Genomic DNA, 25,763 nt, shown 5'->3' on the forward strand with positions numbered 1-25,763 from the left:
TAGCAACAGCATTTTGCCACTCCAGTAACTCAGCCTTTTTTTTTTTTCCCTCCCTGCATTTCCAATAACACCAGACAGCTCTCAGAAGGATCTTGGGACCTGAGGTATTTTTGAATTCTTGATTATTTTTCACACCCCCTCCTGGTGAAAGTTCTGGGAAAACTGGAAGCAAGAACTTATAACAGTTTGCCTTTCACAACACCCATGTTCAAAAGCAAAGGGACTCGCTGGCTCAACACAACACAAAGAAACATGAAGATAGCAAGTATATTTTTAAAGGCTCTAAAATATTATTCATCATGACCAGAAACGATTTCTCTTTCTTTTTTAATGGATGAAGAAGTAAGCACTGCCTCTATAAATCTTTGCACCTCAGAAGGTGCCAACATTAATTTTGTATAAATTATCCATGTTAGAATGCCAAGGCATGATCACAAAGGAAAACTCAGAAGACAGTTATGCCAGTGCATTCACAGGTTCTGGTCACCATTTTTCACTCACTGATTATTGCTACAAGTGTTGATTAATAGTGGTGCTCACGCTGCTAGAATGCATTTCCCTGGAGGCGAAGAAAACATTCAAGGAAAAAAAAAAAACAGAAAGAAGAAAAGATAATAATCAACCCATCCTTCCGCTTCTCCGTAATAACCCTGCAGAGGGTGTGCAAATCATGGCTCCTGATGATCTCTGTTAGCAGCTTCTGAGCCATTTCACTAAAAAGATCATCCATATGCATCAGATCACCGATTTGTCAATCAGTTTATAAGGCAATTAAATGCTCCCTGGTCTCCCCTCCTTCCCCCTTTGGGAAAGTATAAAGTGATATAAACAGCAGGGCTCCGAGAGCAGTGTTAGGACATCTCACACCTGGTCCCTCTCCTGCGTCTTTGTGTCCTGTCTGAATCGTGGGAGAAAGCTTCCATGACAATAATGTGCAAGACTGGAATTTACCAAGGCTGATTAGCTTAGGACTTATTTTTCTCTCATCAGTAATGCCGTACCTCTTATCCACGGAGGGAAACTATGAATTGGATTTAGAGAGTGAGAACATTTCTTAATAAATGCAATATGACAGGAGATATGAAAAACGCAGGTGAGACTACTGCAGGGGGAGGCTGGTATGACTGGGCTGTGCTACTTCAGACCCTGTTCAGACCTTAGCTGGACGAGCGGTGCATCTTGAAGGCTATCAGTTCCTCTTTGTCCAGTTCAATACGATCATTTCCTGCCTCATGTTTCTCTCTCTGGGTGGCTTTTCCCATCTTTTCTGTGCTGTGTTTTTGTTCTTCTAACTCTTAATTGTTTCTAATGAGGAGCAGACAAGGGATGGCTACATTCACAGTTCCCTTCTTGATTTAAGTGGAAGACTAATTAGTATAAATTATGGCAAAAGAACTGCAGTCCCATAAGTTGGAAGAAGAAAAGCAAGGGAATTTACAGTATTATATCTTCTTGCACAGAATATGCAATTTATGCAATCTTCCACATGGAATCGGGTTTAAGTTCATTTTGGCTTTTCCATAAATTCTTTTACACCAGTCATGGTCAACAGCAATATTGAAATCTCACCTTTGGATCATAACCCTTCTACTTTGACATCCCATCCTTCACCCACCTCCATCCTGGCCCTTTGCTAGTGATCCTGCACTCTATAATTACTTTACGATTCTTATCTAGATGACTCATGCCTCTGACTTACAGCCCTTCTTTCTTCCCGATTTCATCCAGCATGGGTCTCTGTGTGGCCAACTGGGAAGACATTTTTCTTCACGTTGTCTCTCAGTGGAGATATGGGAAACATCTTGTTGGAGATTACGGAAGAAAGGAAGTCACCTCAGCTCCTACCCCTCTAGCCACCCACAGGGCAGAGACTTTTGGGGCTACCATGAATCCCTATCTTGACTCTAGCTCTCATTCTTTGGGAAACTGCAATAGTCCTTAAGGAATTGAATGTTTCCTTTTGTAAGGAGGAAAGAGAAGTTCAAAGATTAAAACAAAAACAAACAAACAAACAAACAAACAAACAAACCCTTACCTAAATCTGGTGGGACACTTTCAAACTTTGGGTCATATGATCTGGGTTCAAAGCTAATGATGTGACTGTCAGCAATCATGTAACCTTTCTGGGCCTCGGTTTTCTCCTGTATAAAAATGGGTTCCTGTCTTTGTTGAAGTGCTTAATATGATAATGATAATGTCTTTCAAAATTTATGGCAGTATATAAAGTATCATATATACATATATGAGATGTTACTATGAAGACAACATTGCACATGCACATTACTATGAAGACAATAATGCACAAAAAAAAGACCCCATGAGAGTGTGTTGTTGCTTAGGTGATCACAATGCTGCTAAATTCTCACTCTATTTTCTCACTTTATTTGGTCATGCAGAGACAAGCCAGGCCCCGAGACTACAGAGTAAGTGGAGGAAACAAACCAGAAAGGCTTCCACAGACGGGCAGCCGCATAGGCAAGCACACCCTTGCCATCTCGGGCCAGTGCTTCCATTTGGAGCTCCTCAGATGGGTCTGTGCTGTAGGAAGACAGCGAATCCCTTGACAGTTATGTTAACAGAGTCACAATACTTAGCCAACGGCACTAACCAGAGCACGCTGCATTTGGAAGGAAGCAGACAAAGCAGAAAAGCGGGATATAAAAACAAGGAGAAAGTAATAAATTGATAAAATGTCTAAGCCATTTTAGAGCAACGACAAAATCCTTATTTTTGCTACAACTGAACGGCCTACTGAAAAGTGGCATTACACGTGAATGAAATCAATGCCTTTATGATGCTGGTATCTACTCCTCACCCCAAAGTCCTCAAATCCTGTTAACCCTCTTGTGGGTGGGTGTGAGTAGCAAAATACATGTCTCAAGCATATTCGGATATCTTTTCTCCCAAACTCCACAAGCAGCTTAAATGTGGCAGAGAACTCGGTTTAATATTTAACAAGTTGCAGCTGTAAGGTCAGATGTGTACAGCAATTTCTTTCCATATGCTCTCGCATGCCATTCTTTTGCATCTTGTGTTGGAAATGTGCATACCCTACGGACAACATTTCTTCCTCTTCACAGCGCTGTTGGGTGGCACCTTCTTTGCCTGCTTATACCAAGTTGGCAGTTGGTAGAGGTTCTCTATGATCTGGTATTATCTTTCATTTGTGCTACCAGATGGATACCAGATGGGTAATTGTAGCCAGGGCCTCCTGCCCCAAGTCCACACTGGAGCCCATGGGCATGGACCTGTCAGTGAGCTGACTCTAAAATGGTGCCTCAAAGAAATACTCCTTAAAACTGTATGCATCTGTTCCCCTGCGCTAATGACCCTCAAAGAAAAAAATAATAATAATAACAAGGGAAGAAAGCAAGAAAGGAATCTTGTAGACAAGTTTTTCTTTAACTAGATGTTACATCTGTAAGAAGAAGGGAAAATAACCATAAAGGGCTTGTGGATGTCAAACTCATCTCTAGCTAATGGCACCTCTAAAAAGCCACCAGCTCAACTAGCCACATCAGTAGAAAAGTGAAGGATAATCAATATATTCCTTGTTGGTGATATCCGCACAATATAGACTCTCAATTCCAGAAGGGCAGCTTCTACATGACATGTTCCGAGGTAAAAAATGAAAAGGAAAAAAAGAGAAATCTAAGAGCTTTGAAAGGCCTCAGTGAGTCCTAGGGAAGAACACAGAGTAGAGATAAAAAGAAATGCACAAAATGGGAAAAACCTATAGTAAGAACTCATCCCTAATCTATTTCTCTTAAACTGATGCCGCGGTTGTCACTTATGACAAATTACATTTTAAAAAAATATCCTGACAGATCATCTGGTTGTTTCAAGTGTGTATTTCAGCAGTTCATTATGAAAGTTTATTTTCTAAATTAACTACAAATAAAGTGAAATCTTCCAACCATTCACTCACACAATGCTGTCAGTGATTTTTTTCAGCAGACATCAAAGCATATTCCCTATCCATGCCTGGCTCTCTTCAGGCAGAAGTTATCATAAACAGGTTATGTGTTCCCTTAGGTTACTATGGAAACACTTTCTTTTCAGGTCATCCACTTACAAAGGTAACATTTGCATTAAAATATGTTGGAAGTTAATTTTTTTGAACACTCAAGTGGGGTCATGCCACCATATCCAGATCTATTATTTTAAAATCCATGAGCATACATTGATTTAATCTATAAAAAGACTTGAACGAGGTGCTCACCTTATAGGTTTAATTGCCTGCATGTCAGGTAGCTACTTGGACCACTGTAAAAGACACTAACCAAATTAACTTTTGTTGCAAAAGAAAATGTGACAGTGACCCACTAGCTGGCATTCCTCATTATGCTAATGTGTCGGATAGTTAAGTCTGTGTCATCTCTGACATAGAAGAGTCTGGAGATGAGAACACAGGTGTCAAAAGGTCTTTGTCTTTAGAGATTACTAGATGACCATGCCTTGGTTTACCTATTTGGGCCACCAAGATTTCAATTTGGCAAACATTTGTCTAAGGGCAGCAAAGCACTCGGGCTGGGCACAGAGTAGACTTAAAACATGCAGAAGCTCTCAACTGAGTTGTGTGATGGCACCAGGTAGGATGTGATTAACTTTTACTTCCTGGCGCAGACAAGGAGTGGTTAGAGATGCCCCGACAGAAGAAGGGTGATGTGGTTGGAGCACCTGGGGAAGACTATGCAAAGGAGATTATTGTGACAGTGCAGATACACAAAATGTGGGCATACACTAACATATGGCATAATCCCGGGGGCTAATGGGACTTCTGTGTAACCCATCTTCTGGATCACTCATATAGACCACTCGTTAGTGATCATTGCTGGCTGTTTATGAGGAACTCTGTCCGAGTAAGAATCTCTGTGCACTGTGTACCATGAGGAATTTCTCCTCAAAAGCAACCAACCCATCTCTGACAGCATCATGCAGTCATCAGCGACTTGAGAAAGGTAGTGAGATGAAGCCTATGCTCTACAGTAGAGGGAACTAGACTTCATATCCATGGAATCTTGTGTGTTACTCCTAAGATGCTTACGGGAGTGTCTTGATCCTCCTCCGTTGCCCGAGAGAGATCCAGAGACAGGGTGCACAGTTCAACAAGAATTTATCAAGTATATCTTCTCCACAAGACCAGCCTAACGGGATGCCAGAAGTGGAAAGAAGGAGGTAGAGGTGGAGGTTGCAACAGACTGTGATAAAGGGTATGTGTTGCACCTGCCCTTCCACATTGAAGCAGAGGCAAGAGGGGGTCTCAGGGCTGATCACCATAAGGTTCTCCACGGCAGAGGAGAAGTGAGTAGCCCTATCTTTAACTTCCCTGGTCAGTTATCACCACAGAGAAGACATACTTGGTATGCTAGCCAACCAAAACTGAAACATTAATGACTTGCTTTACCAGTGTCCTCAGACCACTGTCCACCTATATAAAAGAAGAAAGAGCTAGGCTCTTTTATCCTTTACTGACTTTGGTCACATAGTACAGAATCAAAAGCCTTACGGTAGTCAAAATGTTTTCCTATCTTTTTCCTGTCAGAGGACAAATAGTCTTCTAGAGAAAGATGGTAGGATGTACTGAGAAAATTTGTGCTAACCAATGTCCCTTTTCTCCCTGCAATGTGTGTGTGAGTGTATGTGTGTGTTTATGTTTCCAAATAGATGGTTTAATTATCTGCTCCATTATCTTTGTATCAGGCATATTTATCAATAAGAAATGAATGCCATCCTGGAAACTGATTTGTTCAAGGTAACTTTCATTGTAGTTATACTTGCATGTCTGATGATCGTTCTACACTTGTGCTGTCTTATTTATAGCTACATATCTCTTATTTGACTTCTCCACCATCTTGAAAGCCAAATAGAGTCTCAGTGGCCACTTGTATCCCTGAATGGAATTTACATAGAAAGGGATGTGGACATATGAGTACAAGAAACATTTAAAATTATTTTTCAATCACTACTCATTATTGATGAAGATTGGTCTCCCTCACTCCACACTACCCCCAGATGCTATGTCTAAACAGTAGTGAACAAAGGCCACAATGTTGTACTTTGGGTGTTGCATACCTCAGGAATTTTAAACTAGACAAAACTACAATAATCATTAAAGATAAAGCAGTAAGCAGAAGTTCAGTGATACTCTTGTAAGTTTAAAACTTTTCCATGTCGATCAATTGAGCATCTTGCATGATTTTCCTCACTAGAATTAAAAAGGTAGTAATATGGAATGTGGCATCTGTCAAGTTTGTTTCCTAGTTAAAAATGGAAATATGGCTAGTCAGTAAGTGCTATAAACAGGAGACAAGCAGTTTGACATCAAAGTTGAGCTTGGTATCAAACTGGAGAGTCTCACTTATGGTACTGAAGCCCGTGAGATCCTGCAGGGTTTCTTTTTCTTTTTCTTTTTTTAAAGATTTTATTTATTTATTTGACAGAGAGAGAGAGACAGTGAGAGAGGGAACACAAGCAGGGGGAATGGGAGAGGGAGAAGCAGGCTTCCCGCAGAGCAGGGAGCCTGATGCGGGGCTCGATTCCAGGCACCCCTCCTGCAGGCTTTCTGACTGGCATGTTTCTGGGTGCACACACTTAACCAACATTTAAGGACAGGAGGCCATCAAAGCCAAGCACTTTTTATAGAACTCTACCTTGCAATATTGGAATGAACTTTGCATCCGCCACCACTTCTGCTTTGAGGTCAAGATTGTGTCACCACCAGATAGAAGGTTGGCAGTTGAATGGGACAGGCCAGTGATAGCCACCTAAGGGTGTAGAAGCACACATCCACAAGCCTACAACCAACACCCAAGTGTAGCAAGGAGTACACAGTGGGACCGAGATAAGAGGATGGGTCTGAGAGGAGAGGAGAGATTAGACCAAACTGTGAAACGGAATCCATGTTCAAGATTGTCCATGATAGGATGGCAAGCACTTGCGATCAACTTGAAATGGGTGACCAATCCAGGGCAAGGAATTCCAATAGGAACACCATCTCTAAGTTTCTAGGGGTACCGGAGGTATCAGCCTCCATGGAAATCTGATCCTCATGAGGAGGCGGAACCCCAGACCCTGAGAGACAGGAGGTCATAAAAATCAAAGTAGGACTGGCTTGATTCTAAGAAAACTTTTGAAAAAGGTTCCCACAGATTTCCCTTCACTTTCCCAGGATGGGCACAGATCATAAACCTATAGGAACCCAAGTAATGGTATTTGCAGGGGTAAAGGGCCCAGGGGCAGGGAGTCAGCCCTGCCCTTTTTGAAATTCTCATTAAGATGAAGTTGTCACCAAAATAGAGAGTGAATATCAGTTTGATGTGAGAAAGAACAAGCCTTCAGTAATGATGGGATTCATGTGTACCCATAGTGAGAATTTTCTATATTATAAATATGATTCTGTTATTAGATTATCATCCACACTACAGACCTCAGACTAGGAATTAATAAAGTCATGCAACCAGTGTATCTATGTCTGTGGCTGGAAATTAGAACAATGCAGCTTGACAGAGGCAATAAGATATTTATATATTCAGAGGTAACTGCATATCCGTAACACTTCGCATTACATTCTAATTATTTTTTACAACTTCAGTGTAAATAAGAAAACCCACAACTCGATCCTCTGAATTTCTGTGGCCCTTTCGCCTTAGCCCTACTGAAGTTATGCTGACGGGCAACCAGAAAGCCAGCTCTCTTGCTGCATTTTGCAGCCTTTCCTTCCAATTTGGAAGTTTTACACCATGTCTCACTTTTGCAGGACCATTTAAAGAAAAATTAGGAGTTAGTGCAGGAGGGGGAAAAAAGCCATCATATCTTCTAGTCATACCATTAGATATGCATTGTTTTACTGTGTGTGAATAAGTATAAGCTGCAGCTAGGAAAATGGCCTTTGTGATGCAATAAAACTGTCCTGGAGCTTGCTGTGATTCATCATGAAGAAATTCCTTCTTAAAGCGAGGTTAAGCGTTAAAATGGGTATTGAATTCTGGACTCAGTGACAATATGAGTGAGTGCAGGCCATTTACCACTGCTCTCCCAGATTCCACTGAAATGGTCAGCAGCATCTATAGTAGGTGAAATGTGAACCAGAACTAGGTATTGAGGAGTATCTGCTAGAAACGGTGCCACAGACCAAGCTGAAAGGGGGACATGGCGCCCGCTCACAACCAGTCTTGCTGGGGAGCTGGTGGAGGAAGCTGCAACTTTTCCTTTTGAGGTGAGGCTGGAGGGGAGGGTATAGGGCTGATGAGGAGACTAGCATGGAGATTTTCTTGTCTTTGGAGTGGCCGCATTTCCAAAAGGTCCATCTGGAAAGCAGGGGGTCCTCAAGGTGGCGATAGCAGGGGAAGCAAATCTAAGCACTAGAAAGGGTTCCCTCCTGATTTGATGGGCAACATCATGAGGATGAAGGGTAGACACAGCCACAAGTAATACAGGATGGCAGGGCTGGGACAAACAAAAGTCAGGGCACAGAAAGACGACCCTTGCTCATGATTTCAGAGGAACCAACTGAGAAACTAAGCAGAAGCAAAGTTCTCCACCAGGTATGACGTGGGATTTTGGTTCCCTTCCTGTCTTTTCAAGCTGCCAAACCTCTAAACGGGAGGCATGGCTTTATATCAGCCAGGCCCATTGTGGAGGTATGAGAGGACTTCTCCACAGACAGTTTGCTGTAAGGAGAGGAGAACCAAGGAGACTTCCACCATCTTGTCTAAGGAACAACATCTATGCTTTCAAGTAAAGAAACAGAAAGAAACCAACACAAAACTGTTAACAGAAAGGACTCAGTAAGAACCTGGCAAAATGAATGAAAAGAGACCAACAGCTAGAATAATTTGGGTGAAAATTTGGAATATCATGAATAAAGAGAGACTCCCATAAGATCCAGATAGGGAAAACAGGTCACATACGAAGAAGAAAAATCAGGTTGGCCTCAGAGTTCTTTTTCCTCGATATTAAAAACCAAAAGACAATGTAATGTCTAGGAAAAAAACCTTGGGAAGCAAGTGTGTCAGTCATTTAACAAATATTTATTATATACCTCAAAGCACCAGGCATTGTTGTAAGTGTTGAGATTTATACATAAAGGATACTATCAGATTTCAAGGATTTAGAAATATACAAACTCCATATCCTTCCTGAAGTGAAATGACTCAAAAAGGTAAGCCTGTTAACAGTGAGATGAATCAAGATAAAGAACTCAGTGCTGGAGATGTTGTCGCAAAGAGGGGCTGGCATTAGACACAAAATGTAATCCCTGGATGCCACATAAAAAAATATTAAAAGAGAAGACACATAGTCTTCTTTAAAGACTGGATCTAAAACAGCACAGATTAAAAGTGTGAGGGAGGGCGCCTGGGTGGCTCAGTTGGTTGGGCGACTGCCTTCAGCTCAGGTCATGATCCTGGAGTCCTGGGATCGAGTCCCGCGTCGGGCTCCCTGCTCAGCGGGGAGTCTGCTTCTCCCTCTGACCCTTTTCCCTCTCGTGCTCTCTGTCTCTCATTCTCTCTCTCAAATAAATAAATAAAATCTTTAAAAAAAAAAGTGTGAGGGAGCGTTGTGATGACATATAATCATGTCACTTTGTTCCTTTTACATGGAAGGAACTCAACAGAGATGATTTCATTCTTGATGTTGATAGAAAAAACAGGATAAAAATGTTTTTATAAAGTCTGTATGAGGGAAATTACTAAAAAAAATAATCAAAGAAAGTGTAGCACATGGGGAATAAAATAGGAAACAGAAAAAGGTGTACAAAACAGAAAGTCTAAACCAAAATGATGGAAGGAATAAGGATGACAGTTATGATAACAGATATAAATGAGCTAAACATTTCTTGGGAAGAAAAAGCCTCAGAATGAATCAAACATTACATTTCAACCTTTTCCAAGAGATAGATCTAAAAAATGATGTTGAAAGCCTCAGAAACATTTTGTTTCTGGGGACTTTAGCCTCATGTTCATCTGTCTTTGACAGATCAAGGAAATGATAAATAAGCATATACAGTATTGGAAATAATATAATTAATAAGATTATTTTACCAATTCACACTTAAACATCTGAGATATGCATGGGGATGGCTCTTATAAAAGCTTGCATTGGTGGTGTCTTCTTTTTGTTCTTTTCCTGAAAAACTGTCATTAAATTTGTAGTGTGTATAATGACTATGTTGACTTGCATTTAAGGAAATATAGTGATAGACGTATGTTATATACTAGAATGCAAGTACCACAAGACAGAGATTTTTGTCCATTTTGCTCTCTCCTACATCCTCAGCATCTTACCAGAGCCTGGAATGTAATAGGCACTCAATAAATATTTATTCAATAATAAACATTTTTAGAAAAATCACTAGTTTTAATTTACTTAATTTAAAAACTTTAAATGACAAAGTTACATATACTGTGTCAATTTTCAGTAAGTGCCCCAAGTTATAGAATTCACTATCCTTGACTACAAAATATTAAAATTATACAGTGATAATAAAATTTTAGATGGAAAAAGCCTAAATCCTTAAAAATTAAAATAATGACTATATAAGTCATTCTTGGTCAAAGATGAAATAAAATCTTAAATTTCAAAATACATAGAAAAAAAAGAAGAACATTAAGATATTAACATTTCTGGAAGTGACCAAACTAAATTCAAAACTAAACTCATTGCCTTAAATTATGTTGTCACTGAACATGATTAAAAAGTAACTGAAATAAATAAGCTAAAGAATTTAAAAAGTTTGCTTTATTCCTTCTTAAAAGAAATACTAAGTTAATGAGGTAAAAATAAATATATTAGAACAGAGAAATAGAATTATTAAATATATTAAGTGACAAAAAACAAAATATACTAACAGGTTGAAAGTCTCAATGAAATAAATAATGTTATAGAAAAATATAGTGAATTTCCAAAATTCAGTAAAAGAGGAAACATCTCCTTTCTCAAAGATTTCCACTTTGGGAAAAGTTGAAAAAGGTGTCAAAGAATTGTCCATAAAAAAGCATCAGGCTAGATGGTTCTATGGATGAGTTGTTTTAAATCTTGACAAAGAGATAATTCCTAGACTATAGAAATTGATATAACATATAGTAACAGATGAAAAACTACTCAAATCATTTTACAAAGGTTATGTAACTCTTCTATGTAAAACTGCTAAAGTTAGGGGGAAAAAATCCTTAGATATCAATTTCCCTAACAAATAGAGGTACAAAATCACAAGCAAAATACTTGTAATACATGCCCAGCTTTACCTCCAAAGAAAAAACAGACAGCATGTGAGTGTAGATTTATTTTTTCAGAATTGCAAGGGCCATTCAATATTAGAAACCCTATTAATATAAATCATCTCATTAATAGAAAAAGAAGAAAAATAAATGCCATTTGAAAAAACTAACAAGAATCTCTGGTTTGTTTACACAAAAAGTAAAGCTTCTTTTTTTCTGAAGTATCATAAAGTTAAGAGACTACTGATGCAAACAATGAATCATGGAACACTACATCAAAAACTAATGATGTAATGTATGGTGATTAACATAACATAATAATAATAACAAAAGAGACTACTGACAAAGTTAGAAAAAAATTCTGAATGCTATTTGACAGTAAAGGCTTAATAATCCTTCTATATCAAGAACATTTACAATTTGGAAGCAAAAAAGGCAAACACTGTAATAGCAAAAAAGGAAAATTCATAAAAAAGAAGAAATATACCTGACCAATAAATGCACAAAATGCCAAATCTCATTTGTAATTTAATGAAAACAAAATAATTGATATGAGCTATTAAACTGGTAAAAATTAAGAAAAATGAAAACACTCAGTTTTAATAGGTCTGGCATGAAACCTGTACAAAACAGACCATTAAGATTTGTTAAATGCATTAATAAATATGCTACTGGGGAGAATATAAACTTTTTAGCCTTTCTAGGGGCATGCTGGGTAATTTGTATCAATTAAAATTTTTTTCATCACCCTATGTTAAATAATTAATATCTTAAATTGATTTATGATAACTAATAACATAAGAATGCAAAGATTTATCTAGATGATTATTTATCTATAATTATTACCTCATTACAGGAAGTGATGAAAATAACTTAAACATCCAACAATGAAAACGTGATTAATGAATTAGTGAGTTAAATGTTACACATTTAACGTCACACTTTCGCAGATTACTTAAAGGCAGGAGAAATGCTCACAATATAATAGAAAGTGAAAGAAGTAGCTTAGGTAACAGTATATCCAGTAGGGTCTCCCAATTTAATTACTACATGTGATATGCATGTATGTGTGTGTGTCTCTATAAAATATGCCAAAGCATAAAGTGTTCATTTATTGCATGTTTGATGATAGATGATTTACATTTCTGCTTTAACACTTTTACCAATTATGTAACTTATTACAGTGAGCGTGTATTACATTTATAATAAAAAAGTTTAATGTAAAAGGAAAAAAATCGTAATTTCAGGAAAACAAGAAAGACTAGAGTATGGCAACTATATTCACCTGGTCTTCAAAATATTTTTGTCTATATAATTGTAACCTTGCTTAAGATGTTTATTTAATAGTTACATAAACCACTGACTGCCAAACTAAAATTAATTAAAATATGTGCAAATTGTGTACCTATCTATATATCAATATATATGTCTACACTATATTGATATACAGATATAATCAAGAAAAGCAAAGTCTGTGCCATTCATAATGTTTCAGATGGGATGTATTCAACATTATTTATTCAAAGAAATGATTGAGCCCCCTAGTCTGAAACAAAAGTCCCACGTGAAATCTTATAAATGAAATGGTAAACCAACCAGACATGGAACTTAAAAGTCTAGACTACAGGTTTTCGACCTTTTAAAATCATAATCTGTAGGAATGTAGTTTACATTATGAGCTAGCAAATATGTATATGTGGGCACAGATTGGCTATAAAACAAGAACTTCACCAACCAACACTCATCTTTACTACCTGCCATGGCCTCTGATATAGCCTATTCTCTTCAAAATCTTAAAGATGTCAATTGTGACTAATTGGTTTTATGATTATCTAATAAGTTGTGACACAGAGTTTGAAAAACAACCCTCTAGGGCAGGTCTCACTCAGTAATTGGGACAGACGTGATGCACAAATGCTCACATCCTCAAAACGAGAGGTTGGGCCTAAAGAGAAGTATCATCATAAAACAATAAAAACCACTTTATATTTGCTTAGAAATTACAAAGGGCAACTGGAGTAGCTTACATGGAGGCAGAATGCCCGAAATGCAGGCAGAAGGGAAGCCCAAACACACAGGGGCAACTTTGTGGGGATAAAAGCAAATCCACTGTGTTCATTGGTTAGTCCCTCTTTCCTATGCGTTTGATTATCAATTTTTTTTCCTGTACAATTATTTCTAAATATCTCATTACATTTGAAATTATGTTTCCTGTCTGCCTTTCCCACCAGACATGACCTTATTCACTTTTGAATCCTCAGAGGCAAGTAAATTCCTGGCAAAAAGAGAAAGAAATTTGCCACCAAATTAAGGTGTAAGGAATTAGTTGATAAATGAATAAATGAAGAAACCATATGCTTTGAAATTTTGTTCTTCAATCTTGGGGCCAGAGTGGCACAACATAAGTGAAAATGGGTTTATTCTTTTCCATAATTAATTATAGGACATTAACAGCTTTTCTTTTTATTTTGGAGATAAGATCCTCAACAAAGTTAGGAAAGTTGTAAGAGCTTCTCATTGGGACAGTACTCAAATTTCTGATAAATTAAATTTATGAATCAATTAAGTGAAAATGTTGAATGTTTAAAACAACTTTTCAGTTCTTTCCTATTTGCTTGTCATCTTTTTCTTCCTTCGTCATCGTGTATTTGAGGACTAGATTTTTTTTTTTTTAACCTTACATATACACATACATATGTGGAGAAAGAAGCAGGTTATCCACTTTCTGAAACTGGGAAATTTAAAAAATAGCTCTAGAACCACACATAAACCACAAACTGCTAAAATCCCATAGCATTTTTTTTCCCCAATCACTGATTTAAGTATTATGCTAAAAGATTTCTTCCGGCCATCATTCACATTAATTGTGAGACCATGAGTGCCTCCTCTGGAATGTGAGCCTCTGATTCCCTTATGACCACATACACATCCCTACTGCAGTGCTGCCTAACAATTTAAACCTGGGAAGTTACTGTAAAGGGAACTGCATGGAAAACAGGAAACCTGGTCCATACTGAATAGACGAAGAAAGGAAAAGTAGCTGATACATATAAAAAAATTATACTTAAAATAGATCTGCTATTCAGAAACAATCTGGAACTCTGGCAATTAGTGATGTAGGGAAAACAAAACTGAAAAATGGAGATTTCTTCACATCGTTTGGGGGTATCCATTATCATAGAGTGAGCCAGAAGGTTCATTAGAGGAAAGCCATCAGATCATGACAGGGAATGTCTTTCTCATACAACATTTCCTACTGTTTCTCTAAAGGAGAAATTTGAAAACAATGTCTTTGGGCGTGCACTGCCCCCCATACACCCCAAGAGTGTGCGCATGAGCAGGTTTTCCTTCTTTGTTGTTAAGCGTTGGTGCAAATGTTGGGCTTGATGTACACTTAATATAAATTGCTAAGTATTCAGTGAACGAATAAAGCAACAAAGGAATAAACGATAGCAGAAAATCTATTTCCCTCATGTTTTGCTTTGGTTTTGCTGCCTAGGGAATGAAGCTATGCCTGAGTGAAAGACGACACAGAATGAGCTACACCATTTGAAGAAAGCTTCATGGAGATAAAACCCAAGAACTCCATTACTTTACAAAATTCTTATCTTGAAGCTGGAAAAGAAACTATTTCTCAATTGTGTATAATAACAATGTTATACCCGTTCTTCTTAGATCATTTACTTGAATAAATGGAAAGTTTTCCTGTGCCTGGATGAAATCACTGGTATCAACGTTTGCACTTTCTCATAGACACTCTGAAAATCAGCACTGTGATTTCAAGCCTCAGAACAAAACACAAAGAAATGAATGAAGTTCATAGGAGAACTGTAAAGTCACAGACTCTGATATGTGTCATTACAATTGTATTCAAATTGTATTCTTGTGGAGAATGTCAATTTCAGTACTGCTTTAGTGATTATCATTTTAGGGTTCTCTTTTATTCAGGTGTTCTTCGTGTTTCGGAGAGATTTCTACAAGTTTTCTTTTTCCCATAACACCACACTTGTTACTATTTAATAAGAACCACATGGGTCGAAATTTTTCTTAAACTGAAAGAACAAAATGGCCGCCGCAGCGACCTGATTGGCTAATTACCCCGGAACCTGTGCGAGGGGAACATTCTGGGCTCTGGGATCTGAACACAAACATGGCTCATGTGGGGTTTTAATTGTCATCCAGGTTAAGTGATACATGTGTTATGAATGCCAGTTACATGGAGTCCCATATCTTCCACTCCAAACATCTTCATTTTAAAAAATTTAGTACCCAAACTTAATTTCAGGATTTTGAGCTCTGCTGAAATAAAACATATCCAACTGATTTTAAACAGCTTTGAGAACCGTTTAGGAAATCTGGAATTCATAGGAGTTTCTGCTATGGTTTTTCGTATATTACATAAAATGGTCATTTCTCCCATTGCAGTAGAAGAAAAGAATGTGATTACTGTAGAAGTTGGAATTTTGGGTTTTAACCATGATCCAACACAAACGGCTGTGGTTTGGGGGAACTTAACCTATTCTAAACTCGACATCCTGAGCTGGAATTAATTGTTCATTAGAAGCAGAAAGAGTTCTTGTTTTCACTCTAATGTAAGTACAGCATAGGGTTATTTGACATATTATGGAAAAATAATGTGGTTTTGAACTTTCTTTTTCTGCTTCTTGGTATTCAGGGTTGGGTTTAAGCCAGAGAGATAGGCTAGCTTATTTGATTATAGCAAAAAAAAAAAAAAAAAAAAAAAAAGAATGATTTCATTTTGACTTTCACAGAGAACTCATACTATTTACTATTGGGTTAAAAAAAATGTCAGAGTGCTAATTAAAGAGTAGTTCACAGAGGCAAAGTCTGTATGGTGCTTATAAACAAATATTCAAGAGTTTCCCTTTCTTTCAAATGTTTCATGTAAAAGAAAGTAAACAGCTGCCACAGCAATGCTCCTTTCCTTCTGTTTCCACCAGGAGTTGCGAACACAAGTTAGAATATCAGTTTTGCTAATGATTGTGTGACTATGGTGGGGAGTTTTAAAACCTTAATTTTCTCATCTGCAAAATAGGACTAAAAATACCTACCTCATGCATTTGTTGTCTGGAATAATTCATATAAGGTATTCACACATATCTGTGAGAGTCAGAACTGAGTAAGTGATGTCATTTTTGTTCTTAATCAGGCTGTAGCCTAATTTATTGAGTAAATAATTTGCATATATTCTCTTTGTATTCCCCTGTGCCTCCTATTTTAAGTAATTAACTAGACCCTGGTATTTCTTTGCTTCAGGGTTTTTGCAGAGCTGAAAGCAGAAGCCTCTTTCTTCTGGTCTTTGGTCTTTGATTTTAGCATAAGCTCATTAAAGAGATTAGGTGTGCCCCCAGGGTCAGGGATGAAAGGAGTGCCCTTTTTGAAGAAAAAGTTTGCGTGGGGGAGAGAGGGAAATAGTTATTGACCTTTTGACCAACGGACTTTGCCAAAAGTGTCTTACGATGAGGCCCCACAGTCACCACCTGAATGGACTGTGGGTACCTCAGTGGTAACCAGAGTGTGCATGACCGGATGTCCAGGGTTTTGAAGGACTGGAATGTTAAGAGCTTTTATGGGGTAGATTATTTGCACCCCTCACCCCCCAAAACTGTAGCTGAGATGAACTGAGAGAAAGAGAACTTCGAGGGAGGAGGGGATGGGGCAGAGAGAGAACTCGGGATTCCTGAACACTCTCAGGGAAAAGGTAGGTCTAAGAGGGATGCCATGATGGGGAGTAGCAGTGATTAAAGGTCAGGAAACCTGGGGAGATGCTCCTAAAGACTGGCAGATCAGAAGGGGCTAGAGAACATCTCAAAGGTGTATCCAGGAAAGAAGGAAGAAAGGTATTTCCTTTTCTTCCCCCGGCTCAGATGGCCCCCGGCTCCTGGGCTCTTTGGTTATTGTCAGATTAGCACCAGGTTATTGGATTGTAGTGGGCTTTTGCAGACTGGCTTGGGACCCTAACAACCAATCATTTTTTTCCCCATGGGAAAACCATTCCCAGTGCCAAATTGCCAATTTCTAAATGGTTTCTGAAACACAGTTTATTTCTATTTTGGGGATTGCCTATAAACATATTGCCTTCTTTCAAAATGATTTATACTATGTTTAAAAGCTAGACATTCACTCATATGATGCCCCAAATAGCTAATATGTCAACACGTTCCCATGAAAGCCACATTGAAATATAAAGGACTAAAACTATCAACCAGAAAAAAATCTTCAATTTATTTTGTCCTCTTTTGTCTTCAGATTTTCACTACTTCCTGAAATCAAAGTGAGCAAGTCCCAACTTCTCAGCTGGTATTTGATGTTTCACCAACATCAAGTTGATCAAACCTCATGCCCTTCCGATATCTACCTAATTCATAAACATGATGTGTGTTCTTCTCTTTTCTCTGCCTTGGTACCTCTTCCACTCCTCAGTTCAGTTGTTTTAGGAAATCAGGGAAGGGCGCCTGGGTGTCTGGCTCAGTTGGTTAAGTGACTGCCTTCAGCTCAGGTCATGATCCTGGAGTCCCGGGATTGAGTCCCACATCGGGCTCCCCGCTCAGTGGGGAGTCTGTTTCTCCCTCTGACCCTCTTCCCTCTCGTGCTCTCTATCTCTCATTCTCTCTCTCTCAAATAAATAAATAAAATCTTTAAAAAAAAGGAAATCAGGGAAAACACTAATCTGTTGATGGAAGGACACACTGGGAAGGAACTGTTTATGAAGAGCTAATGAGGGCTCGTCAAGTGAGAAGGGGTTGGTCGTCCTATGGTAGAAGCTAAATTACGATAGTTACTAGATGCATACATTTGATGGCTCTAATTCTTTATCTCATTCCATCTTTTGAAGATTTTTAGAATATATCCTTACTTCAAAAATTATGATATAGTCGACATATAACATTGTATTAGTTTTAGGTATATGACATAATGATTTGACATACGTATAGAGACTATATTCTTATCACAAAACAACAATCCATGAGGCTATATATAGAGCAATTCTACCCAAAGAAAGTCACTTTAGTCCTTTCAAAGAATTCTGTTGCCTCCCTCCGGGGCAAATTCCTAGGTCTGGGGTGAATCAAAATGTCACTTGCCTCTCTAAATAAGTAGCCAGAGGTCTGGTAATTTCTCATGAATAACACAGTAAAGCCATCTGGGTTCCTGGGATAGCTTAAAGATCCGGGACCAGCAGACAAAAATAAATCTTCTTTCTCCTTTTACCAATAATGGCAGCAAGTTTAAGACTGATAATGGGTCTGCTCTTTCTAATGATAAAGAGGAAAATACATGAAGGGAAAGGTCTTTTCTTTTTCTTTCCTTAAAACTCTAAGATGAAGAGAGTTTATATTGTTATTAAAACCAGAAGTTATAGTAGACAACTCTGAATCATGCCCAACATCCATTTTCCCTATCCCTGTTAATTAGCACTTTGATCTTCCTATGGGGACTACCTCTTCATCTAGACTTATTCATGGGATTTGTGTACGCCTGATCCTACTTTCTGGTTCCAGGGTGACCTCATGACCTAGTTCTGGCCAGTAAAAGTACTGCATCTTTCTGGCCAAGGGAGTTCAGAAGTGGGCATGTGACCCAGGCTGAGTCAAGAAGCCATTCAGCATTGCATCAAACATCAGTTCTAACACTTCCTGGATGTACTGGGGCGTGAGACAATCTCCTTTTATAAAGGTGTTGGGTTGGAGCTGCCACTAGTTGTCTCACTACCATATGAGGGAACTCCCTGAGAATGGTGCCAACAAAGAGATTAATGATGGAGCTGGATCCAGCTTTGCCTGAAGTCAGATACACCTATGGATTTTAAAGTTATACAAAGCCAACAAAATTTCCCTTTTTGCTTGGCCAGTTTGAGTTAGATTTGTGTTCTTTTGTGACTTAAGAGCCATTGACTAATCTAGAGTTTTTCATCAGTGTCCTTAGTTGGTTTTTGTTTTTGTTTTTGTTTTTGTTTTTCCCAGATGTCTTTAAGGTGCAGAGAGGGAAAATACAGACAACTCAATTCTGGTGTTGGACCATTGACAGCAGGAGCTCATTTCTCTTATCCCTCATATTTAGAAAATAACCTTCTGATAGTTTTTACACTTGTGTGGCTATAACGCATTCCATCTTAAATCCCTTTCCTAAGATGGTTAGCATGACCTCAGCATCTTGCTCCCTCTTTCCTCTGACTGCAGAATTCACCAGATGTGTCTTTCTTGTCTAGAGAGCTGCCAACTGGGTGCCTGGGTGGCTCAGATGGTTAAGCGTCTACCTTCAGCTCAGGTCATGATCCCAGGGTCCTGGGATCGAGTCCCGCATCAGGCTCCCTGCTCCTTGGGAGCCTGCTTCTCCCTCTGCTTCTCTCTCTCTCTCCCTCCCTCATGAATAAATAAATAAAATATTTAAAAAAAAGAATTTTATAAAAAAAAATAGCTGCCAACCATGTTTCTTCAAGTTGGCTCCTAAGGCCATCTTCATAATAGGGTGAGCAAATCTTTCAGAGTGTTTTCATTTATTCACCCAACCATCACCTGAACCAATCCCCTTTGCCAGAAAGATACACTACCATGTATTCTATGACAGCAGGAAATTCCAGTACCTCCTTCCCATCTATGTGTCTATAAACCCCTTTCATAGATAAAAGTTCTAATTTAGCCAGAGAGTTAAAAAGAGGAGGAAGCATATGGTGTATGCCACGCAGCTCTTGAAAAAAGACAATAATAAAGGTACTGATATTTTTAGAAAACTCTGGAGCCATCCCATTTCTGAAATTACTTACAGGATCTTCATGCTGCCATTAAAATAAGCAGCTCATCTTTATCTGCTAATAAAAAATACCACAGCCTGTTGCCAGAGGACTGTGATCGTCTTAACAAGTTTTTACAGAAAATAACATACTGGGAGATAACAGGTATTATGTTTTCTTTTGGCAAATATTAACACTTCACAGCTAGCATATCTTGCTTACTTAATTGGACCTATAAAAGCTCGCCAGGCCGTTTCACTTCTCGCCATTGAAATTCTCTCAACTTGTTCTTTACAGCTTTTCAGAGCCTCCATGGGAAAACAGCTACAGAACAGGCTGGCTGAAAAGATTCTTAAGGTCTCATGTCCATATTTACAAACCTTGCAATCTGTGTGTGTTCATTTATTTTAACACACATGAAGTGAATAAATCAGAGGCTCCTTTGGGAAAAAGAAAACCACTGAATCTGCGAGAAAAGGAACCAAATCTGTCCACTGAGGCAAGTCCTAAATGATCACTATAGAGTCCCCTGCAGCCCTGGCCACACACCCTTGCCTCCAGTGGAATGAAATGCTATTGCTAAGCTCATTGAGAAGCTAAGACCCCTCTATACTACAGAATTTCTCACATATATTATTGTCCTTTTTTTTCCATTTCGCCTCAGATGTCTGTATTCCTGGCTAGACTGTGAGTTCCTCCAAGGTAGCGATAATACTATATTCTTGGATTGACACCCACCTGGCCTATGTTAAAATTAGATCAGAGCCATAGAGAAAAGACAGGGAGAAGCAAGTGCTGTGGGAGCAAGTGAAAACCCAAGAGAGCAGTGGGAAAAGCCTTCAGCTCCAAGCCGCCGGACAGAGAATTGCCTACAGGATAGCCTGGGAAAATCAGAAAGTCCGAGGCAGGCCAAAGAAAGAATTATTAGTTCCACTGACAACAATATATTTTTAAAAATATTCATAGATCTTAGTAATCTTTCCAGTGATTGCTTTACTAATTTTGGCTTTGGAGACTTCTGTGAGCCTACTTTTATTCTGTCTGGTCTCTTAAAAGTAGTTCTTAGGTAACTTATCTTCCTAATTTCCTTCTTGATAGTTTGGAAGCTTCCCAGTCTAGTGACTCCAGGGAATATTTGTAGGCCTCTACATCTGAAGTACTAGGCCTGGGAAGTTCTGAGTCCTGAAAGTGGTTTTTCATGATGCTGACCCATGTAACGATTTTGTTAGAGAAGTTGAACTACTTTGCTTATTACTGCAGTGATTGGAATCAATGTCCTATTTTTAGAATCGTGGGTCCGAAACCTTGATAACCACATGGAGAAGCACCTGGAAGCCCTCCCTTGGGCCCCATCCCTCTCTTTCATGGGCTGGTGATCCAATTTTAACAAGCCCCCTCTGTGATGCCGAAGACCAGACGGATTAGGAACCACAGTCTCAATAAAAGCTGCCTTGTTAGGTCTGGCTGACTGGCAGGTATGAAATGTTAACTTTCTAAACTTGCTTTCCTAGGTCTATCCAAAAGTAGCAAGAGAACAGTGTAATTTCTCAGGCCTGTGCTGGGCAAAAAATACTAGTGTTTTTCCTTGGCTTGTGGAGAGGCGAGGAAAGGATGCTGAGATTCTCATCCCTGGTTTGGAGTATCTCAGGCGATCACAAAGAGCACTAGTCTTTTATGACAGTGCATTTTGCAAGCATCCCTTTGGGAAGCCTTAGTCCCCACTCGTCTGGGAAACGTAAAATCAGTCACTTTTGGCAACGCTTAATATACTTGAGCATGGGAAACACAAATTAAAACAGAGATACTTCTTTACTCACTAGATTGTCTGGTTCCACATTTGCTTGGAATAAAGATAGAATCTTTAAGATAGCAAGGACCTGAGTATATGGGTTATCTATTTCAGGTTTGGTGAGGGTCAGGGAAAACTTTCAGTCTCATGAAGGTTAAGCATTTTCAGTCTTTCCCCTTGATGTAAGGAGATCACATAAAATAAAGTCAAAACAACCAGGACTGCTTAATCTAAAATTACTTGTCTTATTTTGTTCATAGGAGTTCATGGTGATGTTGAGATGGAGGACTTTTCAATGCCCTGCACATGGTGGTCTGTTTTGGTTATGGTGGAACCAGCTTCCCTTTATTTGATTGCTTGTTTGTTTGGTAGAGGGAGCAGAGCCTTATGTATACAGTCTCTCATCAAAGTAAATATGTTGATCTCAATTAAGTTTAAAACGAAGTGAATTGTTATCTAAATTGTTATTCTGTGGAAATCTTTCTCTTCCGTTACTGAGAGTCTAAGCAACCAGTTGCCCCATCATTATAAATGCCGTTCTGTTTAATCCTAACATCTGTAATAAAACCAACATAAAGCTATTTGTTCTGATCTGCAGTTACAAAATGCCTATCTCTGGAAGAGGCCAGAGCCATTTGGCTGGAGACCGCCAATCCTTACTCCGCATTTCTGATTAAACTCTATTCTACCAGGAAGAATCTACCGAGCCGAGGAGTTTCAGGGGCTCTGCACGCCCGTGGTGGGTACTGCAGCTGGCTTTCAAACACCAGCATAAAAGTGCGAGGTGCCACCCCTGCATGCCACAGCACCCAAGTGAGAAACAGAAGGCATCCACTTGGTTGCTGGACTCTACTCTCCCAACCCTGACGTCATGAGCATGAATATGAGTGTGAAAATCAGGGAAGGAAACTCTCCTTTAACAGATTTGTCCTTCACAAGAGCTGGTGTCTTTAGTGGCCACCAGGGATAAGAGAGTTCCTTAGGTGGTTCTCAAAGCAGCAGTAAAAACGATAGTAGGAGGCAGTAACCATCAAAGACGGTGAGGTGAGAGCTGCCCTCACTGCAAGGACATCATTATTACCACGGACAGCTCTGCTCCGATAATGTGAGTAACGAGAGCCAAGATTTACTGAACACCAACTCGGTGGCAGGCACCTACTCTAAGTATGTGACATGTACTTTAAAGCAACTCTAAGTACTCTCTTCTGGTATTTTTGTGGATGCTCAAAAGTTAAGTGTATTTTGTTGGTACAGCCATGCCTACTTGAAAAAGACAAGAGAATGAATCATGCCATCCTGGAAAAGCCCACAGAATCTCTCTTCAGAGGTCACAGTGTTCTTTTCTGCTCGCAAATGTTGAAGGATTTGGCAAAGAGAACCCTCTAATACAAAAACTGTTTTTATCCCAAACTAAACTTCTCTTAGCGTACTGGTAAGATTGGCAAAATGGGAATTATTCAGGTGCGATATACACACGACTGGTATCTCTGAAGATGACCATTCTGAAATTTACTTCTATCCTTTCCCAAAGGAAACCCATGGCTTGTGTTGCATGGTCTGTTAATGCTTGCCCAGATTCTGAAACCCAAGCGATGGGAGGCAAGGATTAAGGCTCAGTAGATTCTGTGTCCTCTTTAAAATATCGACCATCTGCTCCACCCTAACACGTTGGTATACAAGTCCAACAGAGAGTAAATATGAAAGCAATTAAAATAAACTACTGTGCATTAGTGTGGTTTGATTTATGTAAACAACTTCTGTGGAACAAGATGGCTGTGGTTTGGGTAACATTCATATCCATGAAACTCAAGTAACCTAAATAGAACCTGGTATGTCTAGAACATTCTTAGTCATGTTCTTCTGCTAGAAACTATCTCAATCGAGATGAATTCAATGATTAGAATGAGGCCCGAGCTTACCCAGTGAAGGTCATAATCTAGCCTCGCTCTTCCCTCATCGTCCTCATATAAGGTGAATCCTTCCCTCCGGGCCTGATAATACTCTTTCCGCAACTTCTGGATGCGGTCCGTGCTCCCACTCGCAGGCCGGCCACTGCAGCAGGACATAATCAAACAAACACAGTCACACAGTGTACATCATCCTGGAAAGTCACTTTTTGATCTTATTAAAGGAGCTGACATCTAAATGTGGAAGATTCAATAATGTAATTCAAATATGCTAGGAAAACCGTAAAATCAGTAATAAAAGTTAACAAAAAATGGTCTTTATGTAAATACATTTAGCTCTAAGGGCCAAAACATCTGACTTGGGATTAATAAATGTCTTTTGAGTGAAAAGGTAAGATTAGGTCCTGACCTTTAGGGCAATTAAAAGAGCCATCCCTTTTTTCTTACAATCATCTCCACTGAGTTTGGTTAAATTTTAATGCAGTTATTTCATTTTCTCCATTAAGAAGTTGCCAATTTGAGACCAGTTGTTTGACCTGAAGATGGGACGTGGCACTGAGTTGGCATGTGCCATTCTTCATGTCAGTGACACTGATGGATTTCTGGCATGGGGGGTTGCATACATGTCAGCATTCGGGCCCACAGGGCATGGGGAAAGTGAAGAAGGTGAAAGCCACATCAAGAAGTAAAAATAAAAATTAAAAAAGAAATGGGTGATAGTAGAATGTGCCATCTTCGTTACTTGTCCAAGATTCTCCTCTCTCTACTTTAGTCACTTTTTTCTCTCAGGAATTACAGTTTCTCCAGTGACTCATCCATGCAACCCCAAACTGGTCAGCCAGTGGCTCCCTTTTAGCTTGGATTTGTCATGAACGTTTCAACAGAACAGACATCATGGGATATAATTCAGGGCCAGGAAATAAGAGGAGAATGCTAGGTACATTTCAATAACCATTCAGCTTCTTTGGTTCATCTGAGACATAACTGAGTGTCTTATGTTAAGATCTAGGAAAGTGAAGACAAACAGTTCATAGTCCTCGTCTGGAAAAAGCACATGGTCTGGGAGGAAGGGGACCGAAAGGCATATAGAAGGCTACAATCCAGGTGCTACAACAGCAGTCTAATAAGGGACCATGGGGACAAAGACCGCTTAAACTGACAGGGAGAGCAGGGTCACGGAAGGAGATTATGGAAAGCTCCATGGAGGAGGTGACACATTAGCTGAGTCTTGAAAGATATACAGGTGCTCAACAGCTGGACAAGTGAGATGAGGAAATTTCAGGTAGAGGGAAGGACAATACAAAGGACAGCAATGAGAAAGCATCTTGCTTTGGGGGAACCAACACAAATAAGTCCATGTGGGCAAGCAGTGATCCTCAACTTCTTCTGTCCTGGCTCACACACATCTCAGGCAACACATGTTCCCTTCCCTTTCTCATTTAGGGAGCAAGTTAGAATGCAAATAGTGCTGGTGATTTTAGGGATATTTTGAATTTACTCTAATCAGTGACAGAAGTAGATCATCTGCAAATTTGGGTACTTGCACTCAACTCATAGCAACGGGCTAATCATACGGACACTTGTGTTTGATGGGTAGGCAAGGGCAGAGGGGAGGGGCCAGCGAAGGGGGACAGGCGAGGCTGAGAGGGGGAGGAAGGGACCCCCTGGGAAGAGGTGTGCTTGCCAAAAGGTCCCCCCGTAGTACAGTGGAGTTTTAGTTTAAATGAGACTTCACATTAAAGGAGATATCTGAAAGCGGCAGAAAGAAGTCATCGACTCTTTGGTGTAAATTTTTGAAATTAGACTTGTAAACTCTAAAAAGAAAATGGTAAGTGAACATCTTTTGGAGGAAAAGCATTCTTCCCCAACTAGATTGTAAGTTAATTGGTGATGTCTTACAACATTGCTACAAAGTTAGCACAGGGCTCTGGGCTTCCTACACATTCTACAGACACTCAGCAGCCAATGCCTTTTATGAACAAAAGACGAACCCTCTGGGATCACATTTCTTTATTTTCCTCCAATATGATTTAAAAACTCTCAAGACAGTTCTGTTCTTTTCTAGGCTTTTCTTAAAGTAAAAGTTTTTCAAGCAA

At 39.2% G+C, this 25,763-nt stretch overlaps 1 protein-coding gene across 8 annotated transcripts in view; it reads right to left on the minus strand.

Moving 5' to 3' along the window:
- Window positions 1-25,763, minus strand: part of PARD3B (par-3 family cell polarity regulator beta) — a 1,017,627-nt gene that overhangs the window by 77,670 nt on the left and 914,194 nt on the right. For 6 of the 8 annotated variants that reach the window (XM_073879629.1, XM_025892834.2, XM_073879636.1 and 3 more), the window contains one exon: window positions 23,680-23,812. In XM_073879629.1, the coding sequence (XP_073735730.1) occupies window positions 23,680-23,812 (133 nt within the window). Of the gene's footprint in view, window positions 1-5,831; window positions 5,894-23,679; window positions 23,813-25,763 lie in introns of all 8 variants that reach the window. The other 2 variants (XM_073879634.1, XM_073879642.1) reach the window with 1 other exon arrangement.

The sequence above is a fragment of the Callorhinus ursinus genome, unplaced genomic scaffold (genome assembly GCF_003265705.2).
Source record: "Callorhinus ursinus isolate GAN/ISIS: 27379988/994484 unplaced genomic scaffold, GSC_fseal_2.0 scaffold2, whole genome shotgun sequence".
In the NCBI taxonomy this organism is placed as follows: domain Eukaryota; kingdom Metazoa; phylum Chordata; class Mammalia; order Carnivora; family Otariidae; genus Callorhinus; species Callorhinus ursinus.